Source organism: Capsicum annuum, chromosome 2 (genome assembly GCF_002878395.1).
Source record: "Capsicum annuum cultivar UCD-10X-F1 chromosome 2, UCD10Xv1.1, whole genome shotgun sequence".
Lineage (NCBI taxonomy): Eukaryota > Viridiplantae > Streptophyta > Magnoliopsida > Solanales > Solanaceae > Capsicum > Capsicum annuum.
In genome coordinates this window covers 150780562-150801700 of record NC_061112.1, presented here as the reverse complement: position 1 = coordinate 150801700, position 21139 = coordinate 150780562, and the positions used below count along the sequence as shown (strand labels likewise).

Here is a 21139-nt window from a genome sequence, read left to right as displayed (position 1 = left end):
CACTACTTTCTCCCACAAATAATCAAAGGAATTAAATCTACTTTACTTGGTCAATTATAAATTTAGCTTATATTCTTGTTCCTTTCCGGTTGTCTTCTTTTACATTCGAATTTTATTGTCATTTCTAATCTTTTGATGTACTACCCTCCTAAAATGATTTTGCATACCAATACATTCCACGTATTGATCGCCTTTGGTGCTACATCGTTTCATGATGTAGGTTTTGGCTCTCATGTCCACGGTCAGGCACCTCATTAGGATATCTATCTTCTGCTATTGGTGAGCCTCTTTTCTATCAGGAAGTTGGATGCGATATGATGACTTCATTATATTTTCTTTTCTTTTAGTATTGGTACTTATTACAGGCTTCACAGACTGATTTAGTTGCCAGACAGATCTTGTAATTTTTAGTATTATTTGTCATGACTATTGTATCTTCAGACGTTAAGTGATATTAATGAACATTGATGAAAGACTTTATCCTTTAAGAAATCTTATTCTATTCTATTTCCTCTCTATTCATTATGTTAGTTGTATGCTCATGTGATATGCCAAAACGTTCGCTCATACTAGCAATAGTATCGGCTGCGTGCCACGTCTAGGGCCTCGGCTCGGGGCGTGATATTTACCTCACCCAAGGTCCGTCCATAACATAAGATTCACGCCCCAAAAGCATAATACACGATATAATTCAATTTTTCTCTCAAAACAAAACCCTAACTCCTTCCCTAAAGATCAAGAAACTCATCCCTAAGATCAAGAATTCCAAGAAAAGGATCAAGACCTAGGTTCTATTTTTCTAACTACGAAATCTAAGGTACGTGGGGTTTATCCTAAACTACATGGGCTTGTTGAAAACTTTCAAATATGATTTAAAGGCTATCAAGCATGAATTTAGAAAGGGATTTCGGAACCCATGATTTTAATTATGCTTTCTGAATGTTTAAGTGATATTGTTGTTTTGGCCTTTCGGCCTCCCCCCATCCTAAATTGATTTACATGTATATATATGTATGAAAAATTGAGATTAAAGAGTGTTTGAGAGCACAAATTACAAAATCCCTCTCTTGTGTTGAATTAAAGTTTATGATCTTGTCGGAAAAGAGTTGAAATACATGTTTTATGATTCGAAAGTAGTTTTATCAATGTCATAGTATTTGAACATGATTTAGAGATGATGAGAGGGTGTTTTCTTGATATAATTACGTTTTATGTTAAAGAGAAAGAATTTTTTGTGAACGAGAACTTTGACATGACCACCTTGTATTATTGAAAAGTTGATCAAGAAAGTTGCTTGCATGGTTTTACCTGATTTATAAGAGAGGATTCTTTGATTTGATTTATTGATATGGTGGTCCCAAACCTTATATTTTGAAAACGGAGATTTTAATATGTTATTAATGTCTTAGAGATGCGACTTGCAAATTAATGGTATGACGACACCATATAGTTGTATGCCATAACAGAGTTAGAGTTTTCAAAGTTTGATTTCAGAGAATACATGTTTTAAAGAGTTAAAAATGGGCATAAAGAGGGTTAGGTGGTTATCCGAAGAAGGCACGAGTCAATTGACTCATTGCCTAAAATCATATTTTGCCGATATGGGTATATTATTATTGTACGCTGGCAACGGCCCCTGTATCGTAGTAAAGACAGAGACTCCGACCCTTGCGGCAAACTTGGGTTGGGGGCTTGGCTGCTGAGTTAATGGTAGATTCCATATAGCCCGTAGAATTTCAGAGTTGTAGGGTATAACACCTACCACAGAAGTAAAACAAAGAGTATGTCACAGATTTCAGATGATTTTATAGAGTCTTTTAAATATGCCCATGTGATTCTTAACATATGATATATTTATGAACTGTTTTAAATTGCTCTCATATATGTTGAATAAAAATTATTATTTTGGATTTGCTCTACGTACCAGTACAACTGTATTGACCCCTTATCTCTCAGGGTCTGAGGCTCAATCTAGAGGTCCGGCTAAGCAGTAGAGATTTCAGAGAAAAGAGACTGTGTAGTGGTGAGCCTTCTTTATTCCAGAAGGCCTATTTATTTCAGACTATGTTATTTATTTTATGTTGGGTCTACTGGGACCTTGTCCCAGATTCAGACAGTTGTCATTTTAGCATGTAATAGAGATTTTGCAGACTGGTTTAGATATTGTCTAGAGTTGTTGGATTTTAAATTTCTTATCGTTAAATTGAGTTCAAAGTATGACCATGATTCTGTATTAAGTTATATTTCCGCATCTTCCTTTATTGTATGAATATTGTGCATGACTGCCAGATTGAGAAGGGCATCCAGGCCTTCATGGTTCGAAATGCTCGTCACGGTCAGGGCTTCGGTTCGGGTCGTGACATTTGCATATTAAACGCTTCCACAGTTGTTGCTCTAGCTGCTTTCCAAAAAGCCTTTTTTAATGCTTGACCAGGGAATCCTTCCGCTTTAAAATTATTGTGCAAGTATCGGACACAAAATCTGTGAGAAACGTCCGGTAACACTTCCGCAAAAGCTTGAAGAAGGCCTTTTTGCTTCTCTGACATGAATGTCCATAGATATTGCTCTTCTATTTCAATATCAATCGCCAAATAGTTCAAAAACCACTGCCATGTATCCTTGCACTCTTTTTCCACAATGGCATAGTCTATAGGAAAGATATTGTTATTGCCATCTAAACCAACAGCAGCATGCAATTGTGCACCATACATAGAATCTTTCAGCCAACAACCATCAACACCAACTATCTTTCTACAACCTACCCTAAAGTCATCTTTACATGCTGCAAAACAAATGTATAATCTTTGAAATCTAGACGGTTTGTTCAGGGTCTCATTTGGTGTCAACTTCATGTAAATTGATATTCCGAGATTGGATCGCACGATCTCATTAATATAATTCCACAACATGCTAAACCGGTCATTAAAATTACCATCAATCAGAGAAATGACCTTCTTTTTAGCTTTTCTTGCCTGACATAAGGATACATCTACTCCCAGTTCTCTACTGACTTCCTCTCTGAATTTTGATGTTTTCCATTCTCTGTTAGATTTGATTCTATCGACATATTTCTTTGCAATCCAACTGGAATTGACACTCTTATTCTTGACATTCCAACAAAAACATGTATGCTCGGAGATGTAAGTCTTTATCTGAAAATTCATGTCCCTATGTATTTTTGAAGCTAGAATTACCCACTTACAAGAGGGATGATGCTTACATGCTCCCCTTGTTGTTACTGAGTCATCCTTTATCAACTCGACCGTCCTTCCACTTTTAATCTCATGCGTAGTAACAGCTTCCTTAAACTCTTTTTTGTTTTGAAATATTTGTCCTAATGCTAAATTAGGATTAGCATCATCGGTCTTGGGATTATGCTTTGGAAATTTGAAATCTTCATTAGATGCATCGCTATCATTATTCAAGCTTTCCATGTCACTAGAAACAACACGATCTGAGTTGCCATCTTCATTTTGCATCTTCTTTTGCAACTCTTTACTGATAAACTCTTCACTATCATCATTTGTTCTCGCATTTTCTCTGATATTGACAAAAAGGTTTCAACAGAAGAATCAACATTCTGATCAAATAAAATGTCATCTTCATGATCTGAATCTTCAAACTCTTCGTAATATGATTCATTATCAGAATCACTATATATTGCCTGACTTCCGAACATTGAATTTGTCGACATAGTAATTTTTGTTATATAATAGAGAAGTGTGAAGCATCAACTCTTTCATAACTAAAAGAAATCAAGAAAACTAAAATGTATTAAGCTTACCGTTAGTAACTAACCCTTGTTACAAATTCAACAGCAAGGTGTCAATTTTACAGAGATAGAAGCTTCATCCAAGAATAAATTGTTTAATCATTAGAAAACCTATTTCAAGCTTTCCAAAAGTGCCTTTTTGTTCTGTCAAAAGGGAGATTAGAAGGCAAGAATAAAGATTTTGAGAGAAATGGAGGGAAAAGAGAAGTCACGTGGTAAGAGACAAATTCCGTTGTACATAGATGGTAATATTAACGGAGGAATGTTTTTGATTTACTTTGAGAAACTTGAAAAATGTTTTAGGTTAAGTGGAATATTATAAGGATGTAGTGAGAGTTGGGGTGAAATATGAGGGATGATTTTGGTCAAAAATCTCGTAAAACTTATTGTAAGCAAATATCAGACAACTCTTAAAAAAACTGTACGATATAAAAGTCGAAAGAGGTCAGGGTAAACACTCGTCTTCTTTATCAACAAAGAAAGTTTAACCTCCTTCGCGAGAGTGAAGGTTATGCAAAGCTGGTCACTCTCCTTTGTCAAATTCCAGAGGGAAAACCCACCAATTTAGGGTTTTCACCCAGTCACACCATTTCGCGTTTCTCTCCAGTTTCTTTTTTTTTTTTTCTCGTTAAAACATCTTAACAGCCAGTGCCAAAACCCTAGGTCATTTCCGAGAACAAAAATGTCGCTTTCACCTTTGGAGTATTTGTACTTTACAGAGGATTCCCTCAAAGAGTTGAAAAATGTAAACACTAGCTTCAAATTCTCTGAACCAGTTCCCACTCTACGGTTTCTCTATGAGCTCTGCTGGGTTATGGTTCGAGGTGAGTTGCCGTTTCAGAAATGTAAAGTGGCATTAGAGTGTGTGGAGTTTGTGGATTATGCTTCTCAGGAGGAGCTAGGGTCAAGTTTGGCTGATATTGTCACCCAATTGGCTCAGGATTTGTCGTTGCCAGGAGAAAGTCGTCAACGTGTTAACAAGCTGGCAAAGTGGCTTGTGGAATCTGCTTTGGTTCCTTTGAGGTTTTTTCAGGAGCGATGTGAGGAAGAATTTTTGTGGGAATCTGATATGATCAAGATAAAGGCTGCAGATCTGAAGTCGAAAGAGGTCAGGGTAAACACTCGTCTTCTTTATCAACAAACAAAGTTTAACCTTCTTCGCGAAGAGAGTGAAGGTTATGCAAAGCTGGTCACTCTCCTTTGTCAAATTCGAGAGGGTTCTACGCAAAATGCTTCAGCTGCCACAGTTGGCATAATCAAGTCATTAATTGGGCACTTTGATCTGGATCCAAACCGAGTCTTTGATATTGTTTTGGAGTGTTTTGAATGTCAGCCTGGTTATAGTATATTCTTGGACTTGATTCCCATATTTCCCAAGTCCCATGCCTCCCACATTCTTGGGTTTAAGTTTCAATACTACCAGCGGCTGGAAGTAAACGATCCTGTTCCAAGTGAACTCTATCAGCTAACGGCCTTGCTGGTGAAAAGAGATTTCATTGATGTTGACAGTATTTATGCACATTTACTTCCCAAGGAGGAGGATGCGTTGGACCATTACAATGCATTTTCAGCTAAGAGACTTGATGAGGCTAACAAAATAGGTAGAATAAATCTTGCTGCTACTGGGAAGGATCTCATGGATGAAGAGAAACAAGATGTGACAGTGGATCTGTATGCTGCACTGGATGTGGAAATGGAGGCAGTTGCGGAGCGTTCCTCAGAGCTAGAAAGTAGTCAACCCCTGGGCTTGCTTATGGGATTTCTCGAAGTGGAGGACTGGAGTCATGCTCATGAGTTGTTTGACCGTCTCTCACATCTTAATCCAGTGGAGCATGTACAAATATGTGATAGATTATTCAGGCTCATTGAAAAAACAATATCTGAACCGAATGACCTTGTTTGCAAGATGCAACTTTTGGGTTCAGTTCCTGAAGTTGTCACTGACTACTCTATGGAAGTGGCAAATTCATCAAGCAGTAGATCTTATATCAATCTTCGAAAGGAGCTTTTTGAGATGCTTTCCTCTGTGGGACCTCATCTGTATCGAGATACGTTGTTGCTACAGAAGGTATGCAGAGTTTTGAGAGGTTACTACATTTGTGCACATGGGCTTGTCACTAGTGGCCAGACATGCTATATCTCCCAAAATGTAACCATTGGAGATCGAACTCCTCAAATGCTCCTGAAGGATGCTAGGTCAAGAATTGAAGAAGCATTAGGAGGATGCCTGCTTCCTTCCTTACAGTTGATACCAGCAAATCCTGCTGTTGGACTAGAGATCTGGGAACTAATGAATCTCCTTCCGTATGAGGTGCGTTATCGTTTGTATGGTGAATGGGAGAGAGATGATGAGCAATGTCCAATGCTTTTGGCTGCAAGGCAAACAGCAAAGTTGGACACTAGGAGGATCCTGAAGCGCCTTGCAAAAGAAAATCTAAAGCAGCTTGGTCGAATGGTTGCCAAACTTGCTAATGCCAATCCAATGACAGTATTGCGAACAATTGTTCACCAGATTGAGGCTTACAGGGATATGATTACACCTGTTGTAGACGCTTTTAAATATCTGACTCAGCTGGAGTATGATATTTTGGAATATGTTGTTATTGAACGGTTGGCACAAAGTGGGAGAGAGAAGCTGAAAGATGACGGCCTTAATTTGTCTGATTGGCTTCAGTCTTTGGCATCATTTTGGGGTCACCTGTGTAAAAAATATCCGTCAATGGAATTGAGGGGTCTTTTTCAGTATCTTGTTAATCAATTGAAGAAAGGAAATGGTATTGAGCTTGTCTTCATGCAGGAGCTTATCCAGCAAATGGCTAATGTACACTATACAGAAAATATGACAGAGGAACAATTGGATGCCATGTCTGGAAGTGACACTCTACGCTACCAGGCCACCTCATTTGGTATAACACGGAACAATAAGGCATTGATTAAATCGACTAACAGGCTGAGGGATGCTTTGCTCCCAAAAGATGAACCAAAGTTGGCAATTCCACTCTTGCTACTCATTGCTCAACATCGTTCTCTGGTAGTTATAAATGCGGAAGTCCCTTATATTAAAATGGTCAGTGAACAGTTTGATAGGTGTCATGGAGCCCTTCTTCAGTATGTGGAATTTTTGTCTAGTGCAGTGACTCCAACGGCCGCCTATGCTGTTCTTATTCCCGCTCTAGATGAGCTTGTACATGTGTATCATCTTGATCCTGAGGTGGCATTTCTGATTTATCGGCCTGTTATGAGGCTCTTCAGGTGTCAGAGAAATTCAGATGTCTTTTGGCCTTCAGATAGTGATGAAGCAGTGAGCGCAGCCAATGCTGAAAAGGAGTCTGAAAGATCAGACTCATCTGCTTACTTACAAGACCTTGGTTCTTCTCGGAAACCTATCTCATGGAAAGATCTTCTTGATACCATCAAAACAATGTTGCCTTCGAAAGCCTGGAATAGCTTGTCCACAGACTTGTATGCGGCCTTTTGGGGTCTCACACTCTATGATCTTCATGTTCCTAAATCCCGTTACGAATTTGAAATTGCTAAGCAGCATGCTGCTCTTAAAGCTCTGGAAGAACTTTCTGATAATTCAAGTTCTGCAATCACAAAAAGGAAAAAAGATAAAGAAAGAATTCAAGAATCTTTAGATCGGTTAACTATGGAGCTTCAGAGGCATGAAGAACATGTTACATCTGTTCGTAGACGCCTTATTCGTGAAAAGGATACATGGCTGAGTTCCTGTCCTGATACTTTAAAGATCAACATGGAATTCCTTCAGCGGTGTATATTTCCACGCTGTACGTTCAGTATGCCAGATGCTGTTTATTGCGCCGTGTTTGTTAATACCCTTCATTCCCTTGGAACACCCTTCTTTAACACTGTGAACCACATAGACGTTTTGATATGTAAGACATTACAACCCATGATCTGTTGTTGCACGGAGTATGAAGTAGGTCGCCTGGGAAGATTTTTGTATGAGACGTTGAAGACTGCTTATTGTTGGAAGGGTGATGAATCAATTTACGAACGTGAGTGTGGAAACATGCCTGGTTTTGCAGTCTATTACAGATATCCAAACAGCCAGCGTGTTACGTATGGCCAATTTATTAAGGTACACTGGAAGTGGAGTCAAAGAATCACGAGATTGCTCATTCAGTGTCTGGAATCAACTGAGTACATGGAAATCAGAAATGCACTTATTTTATTGACGAAGATCTCTAGTGTCTTTCCAGTTACTCGGAAGAGTGGAATAAACCTTGAGAAGAGGGTTGCCAAAATTAAATCTGATGAAAGAGAGGATCTCAAAGTATTGGCAGCAGGGGTTGCTGCAGCTTTGGCATCTAGAAAGCTATCATGGGTGACAGATGAAGAGTTTGGTATGGGTTATCTAGAACTAAAACTTGCAGCACCACCTGCTTCTAAGTCTTCGACTGTTAATTCACTGGCTATACCAAACGGCAGTGGCCCCAGTGTTTCTCAAGGTGAGCCTGTGGCACAAGGAAGAACTGTGGCAGCAGGAAGGGTAGCTGATGGCAAGTTGGACAGGCCAGACAGTTCTTTGCCAAAACCAGATCTAGGTCCGGTAAAACAGAAAGGCAGTCAATCAATTAATGGGCTGGATGTTCAATCAGTGCTATCTGCTGCCCCGCAATCTGATACTCCAAGTCAAAAACAGGTTGATGAATCTCTGTGTGGACCGTTGGAAGAGAGTACCATAAAAGCTGCTTCTAAAATGTCTGGCGAACTGGAGGGAAGAGCTACAGGCAAGCGAGCTACTCCTGGAACTCTCTCAAAGCAACAAAAGCATGATACTGCAAAAGATGACAAGTCTGGGAAAGCTGTTGGAAGAGCATCTGGAGCTGCTTCTGGTGATGTTGGTTATCCTTCTGAGAGCAGAACAAGTGGGAATGTTAATGTTTCTGCTACAGTTTCAGGGAATGGTAACATGTTTTCAACTGTACATAAAGGTGCAGCTTCATTAACAAGATTGGTAGATCTTTCAAATGAATCTAATGCCGAACTTACAGCTACTAAATTTGCTGATCTGAGGGTTTCTGCTGGAAACGATGATGTCAATGAAAGTTCTGATGTGCAGAAGGAGTCCTCATCGCGTCTGGTCCATTCGCCTCGACAGGATGCTTCTAAAGCTAATGAAAAAGTACAGAAAAGATCGATTCCTGCGGAAGAGCTGGAGAGACTGAATAAACGCCGGAAAGGTGAAATTGACAATAGAGATATCGATTATGGTGATGCTCGTTCTTTGGAGAGAGAGCGGTTAATGGATGTACGAACTGCAGATAAACTTCATCCAGTAGATTATGATAAACATGGATCTGATGATCAAATATTGAACCGGGCCTCTGAAAAGCCTCTAGATAGATCAAAAGATAAGGGTGGTGAAAGACCTGAGAGAGACCACAGAGAACGAGTAGACCGTCCTGACAGGTCTCGCGGGGATGATGCATTTGAAAAATCAAGAGATAGGTCAACAGAGCGGCATGGAAGAGAACGTTCAATTGAAAGAGTACAGGAGAGAGTTGCTGATAGAAACTTTGATAAGTTGAGTAAGGATGAAAGAATCAAAGATGATAGGACTAAGCTGCGACATAGTGAAGCGTCTGTAGAGAAATCTCACACAGATGATCGGTTTCACAATCAAAATTTGCCTCCACCTCCACCACTGCCTCCTCACATGGTCCCACAATCCATTAATGCAGGCAGGAGAGATGACGATTCTGATAGACGTTTTGGAACTGCCAGGCATAGTCAAAGACTTTCCCCAAGGCATGATGAGAGAGAGAGACGGCGGTCAGAAGAAAATAATGCGTTATCGCAGGATGATTTGAAGAGGAGGAGAGAAGAAGATTTCCGAGATCGAAAGCGGGAAGAGAGAGAACTTTCAATGAAGGTAGAGGAGAGGGAAAGAGAGAGGGAGAAAGGAAGCATCGTGAAAGAGGATATGGATCAAAATGCCTCAAAGAGACGCAAACTCAAGAGAGAGCATATGGCTTCAGAACCTGGCGAGTATTCACCTGCTGCTCATCCTCCTGCCATTTCTATTAATATGTCGCAGCCCTGTGATGGAAGAGATAGGGGAGAACGGAAGGGTGTTATTGTTCAGCAGCGTCCAGGTTACTTGGACGAGCCAGGTCTTAGGATTCATGGGAAGGAAAGTGGCAGCAAAGCACCCCGTCGTGATGCAGACTCCAGTATGTATGACAGAGAGTGGGATGACGAGAAGAGGCAAAGAGCTGAGCCCAAGAGGCGGCATAGGAAGTAATTGCTCAACCACAAGACAAATGAAGTTTCTGCTTGTTGCTGCTGAAGTAAAACGTAGCAGGCTAGTTTATATGTAATAAGAGTTGGGCTAAAGTAGATTTGGGCGCGGTAGAAGACTTTCTTTTTGTTTGTTATTTATGTTGGCTAATTGGCCGTTGTGATATTTTCTCGTTTTCTATAAATCAATAAAATCCCAAATTTATTCAAAAAAAATAAAAAGTAGCAGGGTGTTTTTGGCTTGTGTCAAGTGTTCCCGGACCATTTTTGTTTAGTCAATTTTTTTATTAGGCCCTTGATGGGGTTTGAATTACTACAAAGAGTATATGTAGGTAGGCAAGAAGTATGTGTTTCTTTGTGCAAATTGCTTCGGAACTCTGTATTTACATTTTTACGTGCCATATATGCTTTACTGTTTGAAAGGAAATATTTGGTCGGATGGTCATTTTTTGGACTCTTTATTAGTGGTATTTAGCCATTTTTTGATGCAGAAAAAAAAATGATAACAAATCTTTAAATCTATCCTGTACCCATTTGACATGTTCACTCACCATGGGGATCACATTTACGGACCTCGACATTTAGCTATCGTCGCAGGAAATGACAAATTTTTAAAAAAAAATTCTTAGTACGTGCTACTTGAATCTTTTCGTAAATGTTATCATATTTAATCTTGTATAGTTATGTATGATCATACATCTCAACATCCCTAACTCAACAATGCTTTATTTATACCTAACTAAACTATTTCAACTTGTTGAGTTTCACACCTTAGACTTATATATGTCAGGTAGACGAAGATTTTGTAGTCAAACGCACTTGAAAGCGTTTGTAGACAAACATTTGGCTTTTTAACCATCTATGTGTGTTTTGCTAATAATTGAGTGATAATTCACAAACTCAAACATTTATCTTTCATGACAAAAAGTATTACTTCCTCCGTCTCATTTCATGTGTCATTCTTTTTTTGACAAATGAAAAAAAGAAGGGCCCGACGTAAAATGGGACGAGAGCGAATATATATATTTTTTTTTTTACAAACTTAAGAGGATCATAATTATTTCATGATAAAAATGAAAAGAATCCTATCTCAACCATAAAGAGTGTGATTTCATCCCGAGTAACTAACATTAATTGTTCAACTGATGGAATGAACTGATCTGAAGTTCTTTCTTTTTTGATTCCTTTTCTTGTGTTGTCCCTCAATCTTTTTAGGTAGGTTATTGTGTGCTCACTCTTTTTTCTATAACACTAGATTGTTATTTTGATTCTACTGTGTATGCAGGACATGAAGTAACGTAAGTCTTACCTGTTTAGTGATGATAATGTAAATTTTGCACTCTTATAGCTCAGTTACTTGGAGGATATTTATTCTGCACAATGTGCATCTATACTTGTTATTGTGTTCCACTATGAAATGAGATTGCTTTGATGCTGATATTGGGATATATATTATTCCACACACAGTATAAATGTATTAGCTTTCCGGATATATTGGGCAGTCGCATTGTTCTTTCCTGTACATATTTTCTTTTGCTCGAATAAAAGTTGAGTGATCATTTGAGATATTTACTCAACATTTTACCTCTGGTTGCAACATAACCTCTTTTCTGTCAGCTACTTACTATTGCTTCCTCTTTGCGTACAGTGCAGGTATGCATTAGTGTATATATAAATGTTATTTCAGTTACTGTGTTAGAAGAAACAAAAAGGATGTGACATGATAGACACACAAAGGGCTTCCGTCCTTCAAATTTTGTCAGAAAGGAGCTTTGGTCCTTGAAAACTTTCAATACGTCAATACGTCTGAAACAAGCATTCAAAATAACACAACTGAAATAATATTCCCAACACTGCTTAATAGCAAGAGAGATGGCGCCATACCAGCAATAATCTCCTAACTTAAATACGAGTAACCTCAAAGTGAAATGTCAAAAGATGTACAACCCATTACCAGTTACGCAAGAGGGTGAATAAGAATGTATGGACTTAGCAAAAGAAGACGAGTGGTTCTAGCAACCACGTAGTTATCTTTACAGTCCAAACACTAGTGACACATATCTCCTAACCCATCATCTTAACAGCCCATCCAAACTTTACCCCTTTGTTAAGGGCTTTGGTGTCAACTTCACCAGAAAGAGTAAAAACAGAATTTGGATGCCACTCGTATTGGAGCAGTGAAGTTGCCTTGCCAACATTGTTTACTCTGGCCTTCACAGTGGCCACCTCATCCAGCTGATGCTTAGTGCCAATAGTAAATGTGTGCTCATTGGTGGAGAAGGTACGGGTCGCGTCCAAGCCAAAAGCAGTATCATTCACACGGCCGAGTGAACGGTAGTATGATGTACTGAGAGTGTCTCCCTTGTTATTCCTGTCAATGCATACTCAATTTCAAGTTTCTAACATAACTTGACTGTCAATGCATACTCAATTTCAAGGAAGATATCTTACAGTAATGGAAGCAACTTACAGATTGTAAGAAGTAACAACCCCATCGTCTGTGAAACTCAGGCCAACATTGAACTTAGAGAATGTTCGCAACGTGGTGTCAAGGGACACATCAGTTCCAAGAGAAAGACCCTTAGTTCCCACAACACCAGATAAGTTAACAATGGGGTTTTCTGTCAATCCAGCACTAGTGCTTATCCCAACATAGTCATGTAAAAATTGATGTTCCACCTGTCACGAACGATACAAAACTTAAAAAGGTAACAAGGAGCAGTGATTTGCTTTGAAACGTTTTCTTCTCAATGTCACTATTTGACAAATAAACGACACAGTTGTTTACCTTTCCAGACTTTTGGTCAGGAACTGTGAAGCTTAAAATTGACTTCATCCATGGAACAAGTGTGATGGTTGTGGAACACTAACATTGATTACATAGTTATATCAGATTAAGTTCATTGCATAAGAGAAACAACAACAACAAACCCAGTGTATTCCCACTTAGTGGGGTCTGGGGGGTAAGATGTACGCAGTCCATACCTCTACCTCTGATGAAGTAGAAAGGCTGTTTCCGAAAGACCCCCGGCTCAAGTCACGCGATATCACACAAACACATAGTACAGCACAGCAGCAGATGACATAACATAGATACGGCACCCATAGGGAATATAAAACAGAGTAAAGCAGGAATGCAGGAATAATAAAGCAGAGGAAAGCACACAGATTCGTAATAAACATGGAACACGGAACACGAAACACTGAATACAGAATCATAACAGGAATACACCCCCACCAATTAATTCCCTACACTAGCGACCCGAACTGGCCCTAATCCTCTGCCGTAATTCGCATCTTCCAGCCCTTCCTATCTAGGGTCATGTCCTCGGTGAGCTGTAACTGTTCCATGTCCCGCCTAATCACCTCACCCCAGTACTTCTTCGGTCTACCTCTACCCCGTCTAAAACCATCCAACGCTAGCCTCTCACACCTACGGACCGGGGCATCCATGCCCCTCCTCTGCACGTGTCCGAACCATCTCAATCGTGCTTCCCGCATCTTACACTCCACTAAAGTCACACCAACCTTCTCCCGGATAGTCTCACACCAACCTAAGAGAAAGAAGAAGAAAATTTAGCTAATAGTTAATCTGAAAGCAAAATAATAAAGAAGGCAACAAATATAAACATGGTATTGTAAATCCAAAAAGGGTTATGTTCACAAATATAACTGATGCCAGATAACCACCAACGATGAAGATCAGAAATCAGAAAAGCACCATACAAGAGTGAGGTAACAAAATAAACAGTGAAATATAGAAGAGAACTGCAACACTCAACCTTAATGTAAGTTGTATTCTTCTTGTTCTTCAATTGAGCCTTGACATCAGCCGGAAACAGCTCATCCTTCTTCGATTCTGATGAACTAATAGTCTAAGAACAAAGAAATTGTTCAAAAGGAGAACATAGAAAAAATATCTCAAGACATCTATGGAAGCTTTCATAGGAAATAATGTTGCAGATATTCAGTTTTATAACTAAAGGGACTGATAATTTACATAGAACTATATTTCCTCAGAGAGAACTGATAATTAGTGCCAAGATTCAAAAGACACAGATGCCACCAACAAAAGGTGAAAAGTTCTATTAACAATGCCATGTTTTAATAATTAAACACAAAAGAACTTTCTCTGCCCTATTGGCGAAAGGGTGGAAGAAGGTTGCTAACAAGATCCAAATCTCTGCTGCTCCGGTGAAAGCAAATCCACGGCTCGGGAAGACTATTGCTGCGCACACAAGCCCAGGACAAAAGCTCGACAAGGAACCCTCCTTAACCCCACCCGTTTTATTAGAAGCAAGGAGTGCCTCTCATACTCCTCCAATGGAAGGGAATACGATGTTATCCGCTCCATCTTCATTAGTTGGAAGCTCTGCCGGCCAGACCTCAGAACTGCAGGTCTCTAATCCTGTGATGATGAAGTCAATGGAGCAACACACAGAAGTAACTGGTACACAGAGGAAGCTTAACTTAGCAGCAGATGTAGAATTGACAAAGCCATGGGTGAACCTATTTGATGGTAATAAAATGGCATCAAGAGGAATGGAATTAAGATTTGTTTCCCCGACACACAAGGAGGGGGTTAAAATTGCCCAATTGGATAAAGAAGAAATTGAGCAAGAATCCGCTCACTGGAAGGCTGCAATGATACTTTATGTTATTGGTGCTGACCCAACAATTGCTGCTATTGCTCGATTCATAGATGGGCAGGGGAGGTTTGTACATAAGCCAAAAATCTGTTATCACAATGATGGGTACTTTGTAATCAAGTTCCATAACATTGAATATAGGGATGCGATTCTTATGACAGGGCCACACATGCTAAATAATAAGCCAGTTATTGTGAAACCATGGAGTGCCAATTTTAACTTCAATAAGGAGGTTCTGAAGACGATCCCTTTTGTGGGTGAAATTCCCTAACCTCCCATCAACTGTTGGGGAATGAATTCTCTTAGTCGTATTCCAAGTGGGTTAGGCACTCCAATCTGCGCAGATGATTGTACTACGAATATGGAAAGAATCTCATATGCTAAAGTTTTGGTAGAAATGGATGTCACTGTTCCCCTTCCGACGGAGGTGAAGCTTTTGAATCCCGATGGAGTAATTTTTGCGCAACCAGTGTTCTATAAGTGGAAGCCCTAGTACTGCACTACATGTTGTCAAATTGGGCATGTTTGCCAAGCTAAACAACCGAAACAGGATCTACCTCCACCTAGGCCTGGCCCTAAGAATATTGAGCAGATTTGGCATCATAGAGGGAATAAGCTTGGGGACCAACAAGAAGTTCAAGGATCAAGGAACCTGTAAATGCTCAGCCAGTACAAGGTGGGAAGAATGCAAATGTGGTGGCTGCTCAGACAAGTATGGAATCTGTAGTAACCACGAACGCTTTTACTGATCATGAATGGATGAAAGTGAAGGGAAAGTCGGCCACTAAATCTCCTGCTCTTTCCCCGCTACATGATAGTATTGTTAATGTACGTAATGAGTTTAACCCTTTGGCGGAAATTAAACTACAATATATGATCCAAAATGCTTTTGATTTAGCTAATAAGGGACAATGTAGTCGAAATGCAGGGATGTATATGAGCCCTCTCAAACCAACCCAATGAAGATAGCCACATGGAATGTTAGGGGCTTTAATAAATAGCATAAACATAAAGAGTTTAGTAGGATAATAAATAAGGAAAACATAGATGTCATTGCTGTGATAGAGCATAGAGTAGCGCAACAGAATGCTAAGCAAATTGTAAGGAAGGTCCTGCCAGTTTGGGGGTGGAAGAATAATTATGCAGCTAATGGTAAAGGACGCATATGGTTACTTTGGAATCCTGGTAACGTGCAAGTTACTGTATTACACACTGAAAACCAAATTATTCATAATTTTATTACAGATCATAGTAGAAGTCACTTGATTGATTTCTATGCTATATATGGATTACATACTATTGAAGAGAGGAAAGAGCTCTGGGCTAGTATTGAGATCGCATCATAGAAGAACCATACTAATCTCAAAACCAAGGTCAAATCCAAGACCACCACTAGAAAATCAATAGCTCAAGATGAAGAATTTTAGCAACTTAAGAAACGATCACAGGAAAGGTCACCTGCCTCTAACTTTCCAGCTCCACTAAACAAAACCATATCACAATAACAATGGAGTATCCAACCTCCACACTAGCAACAGGGCAACCCATCCCAATGGAACGAACCCAACACACCCACGACATCTCAACACAATATCAAAATCGCTATCAAACGAAGAAATAGCCACAAACAAGGACAGACCTCAAACTGGTCTCTTTCACAAACAAGTCATATTGGAAGAGATAGCCAAAGAGAAAACCTTCGCAACGCAAGTCTAAGAATCTCAAACTCATATTAGGCAATATAACTTAATTGCCAACTCTAGGTCATAACAGTGCCATAAAAGGTCAACCTTCCTATCGATATCACAATACATCCCCGTAATCAATCTAATACAGCTAACCAAGAGGGAACACAGTCAACCTTGCCGCGCTAGGGGAAAGAAATCATCAAATCGGGCTATATCTACTCGAGCCACCTAATAATATCACAAGAAAATGAAAGTCTAACTAGATAACACTAGTTTATACAGCTACCCATCAAGAATCAATTACATCAAGTAACAACATCAAGTGATAATATCAAGTAATATCAGTAACCTCACGCAGTGGTAGCAATAGCAACAGTAATATCGATATCAATCATACTGAACAGGCGGTATCAAAATGAACATCAATATCATGTACCATTCAAGGGCCATAATAGGGTTAATGTGCCAAGATAAATGGGACTTGAACCCAAACCACACCCATAGGTAACAACATTAATATCGATCTACTCGACCCACTACTAAAAGAAATAAATCATAGAGTAGTAACATAATTATGAATTTAATAACAAGGCACATAATAATCAATATCAATTCATCAAGGCATATAATTACCAATAGGTATGAAAATCTCAATACATATAATAAGGGATAAAGACTAGAACTAAAAACACACCAATCGTGGTGACATCCGCAGTCACATGCCCGACGGGCATGGAGGAAAATAAATCTGAACGGGTCCAACTCGGACCGAACGACTGAATCATCAATTGAGGTGCCACGCACACTACCTCTAACTGAGGATGCCACAACATCACGAGGCTGATGTGAATGAGCTGAATGATTGGAAATCTCATGCCAAGGACACTCTCTAGACTAGTAGTCGGTCTAGTGTTCACAACCCTTGGCTCTTAATGGGTGATTTCAATGCTATTCTCAGGGGTGAGGATAGGAATACTACAGTCATGGATGCAGAAATTAGGGAATTTGAGATTCTGATGACAAACGCCGGTTTATATGAACTCAAGACTATAGGGAGATTTTTTACTTGGACTGATTCTCATGTCCACAGTAAAATTGACAGGGCTTTAGTTAATGGAGCTTGGATGAGCAAATGGCCTCATTTAGAGATGGAAATAAAAGACCCTCATTTCTCTGATCATTCTTTACTTTGTGGAAGAGGTACAGACTAGATATGCAAAGCCTTTAAGTTCTTGAACCATCTTGCAAGCCATGCTGAGTTTCAACACATTGTGGTTGCTATATGGTCCTCAAAAAAAAAGTTCAACGTTGTCCCATGGAGAAGATTTGGAAGAAGCTTAAGCTGATGAAAGGAGCCATGAAAGAATTGAATTCGAGAGAGTTTTCTAATGCTGAAACTAAAGTTCAATCATTCAGGAAACAACTTGAAGATGTCCAGATACTACTCAGAACCTCCCTCACTTCCCTCACTGATCAACAAGTATATGACAAAGAAAAGGAGATAAAACTAAACTCGGAGAAATGGATACTGGTGGAGGAAAGTATTCTCAGGCAGAAGTCTAGAATACAATGGTTGGATTGGGGGATACGAATTCAGCTTTCTTCCACGCCACTATGAAAAATAGAGTCAGCCAAAATCATATCAGGTCCTTGGTCTCTTCTAATGGTGCACTATTGCATACTACTGAGGGCATAGAAGCAGAGGTAAATAGTTTCTGTAAGCAGCTGTTGGGGACCAGTGCAAGTGAACTCCCCGCACTTCAACCTAATGTTTTATCCAATGGATCTATACTGAATAGGGAACAACAACTATACCTCAAAAAACCAGTCACCAGAGAGGAGGTATACCAAGAGCCGAGGACTATTGATGATCAAAAAGCCCCAAGATGTGATGGTTTTAATGCTTTTTTCTTCAAAAAGGCCTGGCCTATTATAGGAGATGAGATGACAGATGCTGTAATTCATTTCTTCCAATCTAAGAAGGTGTACAAAGCAATAAATTGCACAACAGTAACTTTGATCCCTAAAGTTCAGAATGCTTTCTCAGTTAAGGAATTTAGGCCGATTTCTTGTTGCACCATGCTTTATAAGTTGATTTCCGAAGTGCTCACTAGAAGATTGCAGCCAATTATGGATAGCATTATTGATGGTAGCCAAGCAGCTTTTGTCCCAAGCAGAATTATTACTGATAATATCTTGTTGAGCCATGAATTAGTCAAAGGATATGGAAGGAAAGGTATATCTCCAAGATGCATGCTTAAAGTTGATATGCCAAAGGCCTATGACTCAGTGGAATGGCCTTTTTTAGAACAAGTGTTAGTAGGTCTAAACTTTCCTAGCGAGGTGGTGCAATGGATCATGGTGTGTGTCATGACAGTCTCATACTCCATCATTATTAATGGACAGCCTGCTAAACCGTTTGAAGCAAAGAAAGGTCTCCGATGGGGAGACCCTCTCTCCCCTTTTCTATTCGTGATTGTGATGGAATACTTAAGTAGGATGTTGAAGCTTCTAAGACAAGAACCCCAATTCAAATTTCATCCACGAGGTAGTAAAGTGAACCTCATACAATTAGGATTTGCAGATGACTTGCTTCTTTTTTGTAGAGGAGATGCCAAATCTGTCCAAGTGCTATTTGATAGATTTCAGTGCTTCTCTAAATGTTCGGGATTGGTTGCTAACCCAAACAAAAGTTCTTTCTATTGTGGAGGAGTGTCAAATGAAGTTCAACAAGGAATTCAAGATATTCTAGGATTCACCAAAGGAGTACCATTTAGATACCTTGGGGTTTCCCTGAGTACCAAGAGGGTCTCTATTGTGCAATGTCAACCTCTACTGGATAGGATGCTGGGAAGAATAAAATCACGGACCACTAAACACGTCTCTTATGCTGGTAGGGTACACAATTGGTTAAGTCCATTTTATTTTCCATTCAGGTTTTTTGGGCACAAATTTTTGTATTACCCAAAAAGGTCGTTGAAGTTATTGAGGCTACTTGCAGAACCTTTTTGTGGAAAGGAGGTGCAACATTATCAAAGAAAGCTCTACTTGCTTAGGATAAAGTTTGCTATCCTAAGGTGGCTAGAGGTTTGAACATACTTGATGTGGCAATTTGGAATAAAGCTGCCATCAGAAAGCTGCTATGGAATGTGTGCGCTAATTAAGAAGGATAAGCTATGGGTGCAATGGGTACACTGTTACTATGGGAGGAATAAAAATCTACTTGTGGATGTGCCTAAGTAGGCCTCTTGGGTCATTCAAAAAATCCTTCAGGCTACCAAATACTTCCAAAAAGTAGGTATGGATTTTAATGATGTGGCAGATATGAAAACATTTTCTACAAAGCAACTTTATATCAAGCTCAGAGGGCAATTTCCAAAAGTGCATTGGAGGAAGCTTGTATGTAATAATATAGGGCTACCAAGGTGGATTTTCATACTAAGACATGCTATTCTAGGCAGGTTACCAACGAGAAACAGGTTGTTTAAATGGGGTGTTGTGACTAATCAAGCTTGTCTACTTTGTGAGCATGAGAACGAGTTCATAGCACATTTGTTTTTTACGTGCAATGTCTCTGCTATTATATGAAAAAAGTTGTTGTTATGGATTGGTATTGTTCGGGACCCTAAAGAATGGAATGAAGAGGTTTCTTGGGTTGTTACATATGCCAGAGGAAGTTCCCATAAGGCTGAGGTTTATAGGATGCTACTTGCTGCTACTGTTTACCACGTCTGGAGAGAGAGAAACTCTAGAGTTTTTCAGAACAAGAAACTCTTATCTACGCAGATAATAAGACAAATTATACAAGAGGTGCATGTAAAGGCTGCTATGAAGCATAAGACTGCTCACTAATTAAAGGACTACAACTATTATCCTGCTTAGTTTGAGTAGTTTGCTGTTGTTGCCTTTTATGTTTACATTCATGTTTGATGGTTGTGGGTAGAACCGTCAATATGGGTCGGCCCAGTCCACACGGGCTTTGAGTTTGATAGGCCAGGTCGGGCTAGCCCATCAAAATGATGGGCCAAAAAATGTCAAGCCCACACCATTACTCTGTGGGCAGTGGGCCTCACGGGCCAACCCATTTTTTTAAAAAAAATATCTTATAATTTAATTTTAGAATGTTAATAAACATAAATATTACCAGATAATATTGCATGGTGTTAATACTTGTTAATCAAGTCTCCAACACCCCCAGAAAATAATCTAATAGTGAAATTAAATAACTTTTGTCATGATATCTTTCGAACCAAATAAAAATACTAATAAGCAATTTAAATAGTTGCATGTGTTTGACTTACAGGCCGGCCCACGGGCTAGCCCAACCCACATTGCTCAAGTCCCACGGGCCGCGAGCTTATCCGGGCAGGGCTAAAAAGCCTTGTTCTTAAATGGACTGCAAAAACTGATGCCCAACTCCATCAAAATTATAGGTTGGATCGGGCCGGTCCAATGGGCCTGACCCATATTGACGGCTCTAGTTGTGTCAACTAGCCTTTAGTGCTGTATAATGTCCACTTCGGTAATAAAATGATTTTATTTACCCAAAAAAAAAAAAAGAAATACCAACATAATTACATAAACAAGTATCTCGACTTTCAACAATCACTATGCTTACCCTGATTCCGCAAACACAGTGTGCACAAGGATATACAATTTTTTTAATAGCAGATAACGGAAAAATTGCAAAATTGCAGTTCAATGAGTCAACTTTCAATCACACAATGACACGGACAAAGAACAAGACCCAGCTAAATTAATGT

General features: G+C 39.4%; 4 protein-coding genes across 4 annotated transcripts; 2 read left to right on the top strand and 2 right to left on the bottom strand.

Moving 5' to 3' along the window:
* Positions 1-1736: 1736 nt before the first annotated feature.
* LOC107858381 lies at positions 1737-3694 on the bottom strand. The gene is made up of 3 exons (XM_047407875.1): positions 3624-3694; positions 2362-3540; positions 1737-1758 (listed from the first exon to the last, which is right to left on the bottom strand). The coding sequence occupies exons 1-3, from the start codon at positions 3692-3694 to the stop codon at positions 1737-1739; spliced, it is 1272 nt and encodes a 423-aa protein (XP_047263831.1).
* Positions 3695-4204: 510 nt separating this feature from the next.
* LOC107860556 (THO complex subunit 2-like) lies at positions 4205-10255 on the top strand. The gene has a single exon (XM_016705951.2). The coding sequence runs from the start codon at positions 4455-4457 to the stop codon at positions 10041-10043; it is 5589 nt and encodes a 1862-aa protein (XP_016561437.2). The 5' UTR covers positions 4205-4454; the 3' UTR covers positions 10044-10255.
* Positions 10256-11821: 1566 nt separating this feature from the next.
* LOC107861462 (mitochondrial outer membrane protein porin of 34 kDa-like) lies at positions 11822-20020 on the bottom strand. The gene is made up of 5 exons (XM_047407544.1): positions 17071-20020; positions 13822-13914; positions 12828-12905; positions 12510-12718; positions 11822-12410 (listed from the first exon to the last, which is right to left on the bottom strand). The coding sequence occupies exons 1-5, from the start codon at positions 17083-17085 to the stop codon at positions 12104-12106; spliced, it is 702 nt and encodes a 233-aa protein (XP_047263500.1). The 5' UTR covers positions 17086-20020; the 3' UTR covers positions 11822-12103.
* Positions 17309-17994, top strand: LOC124896316. The gene is made up of 2 exons (XM_047407874.1): positions 17309-17576; positions 17678-17994. Exons 1-2 carry the CDS (start codon positions 17309-17311, stop codon positions 17992-17994), a joined length of 585 nt encoding a protein of 194 aa, XP_047263830.1.
* Positions 20021-21139: the final 1119 nt, after the last annotated feature.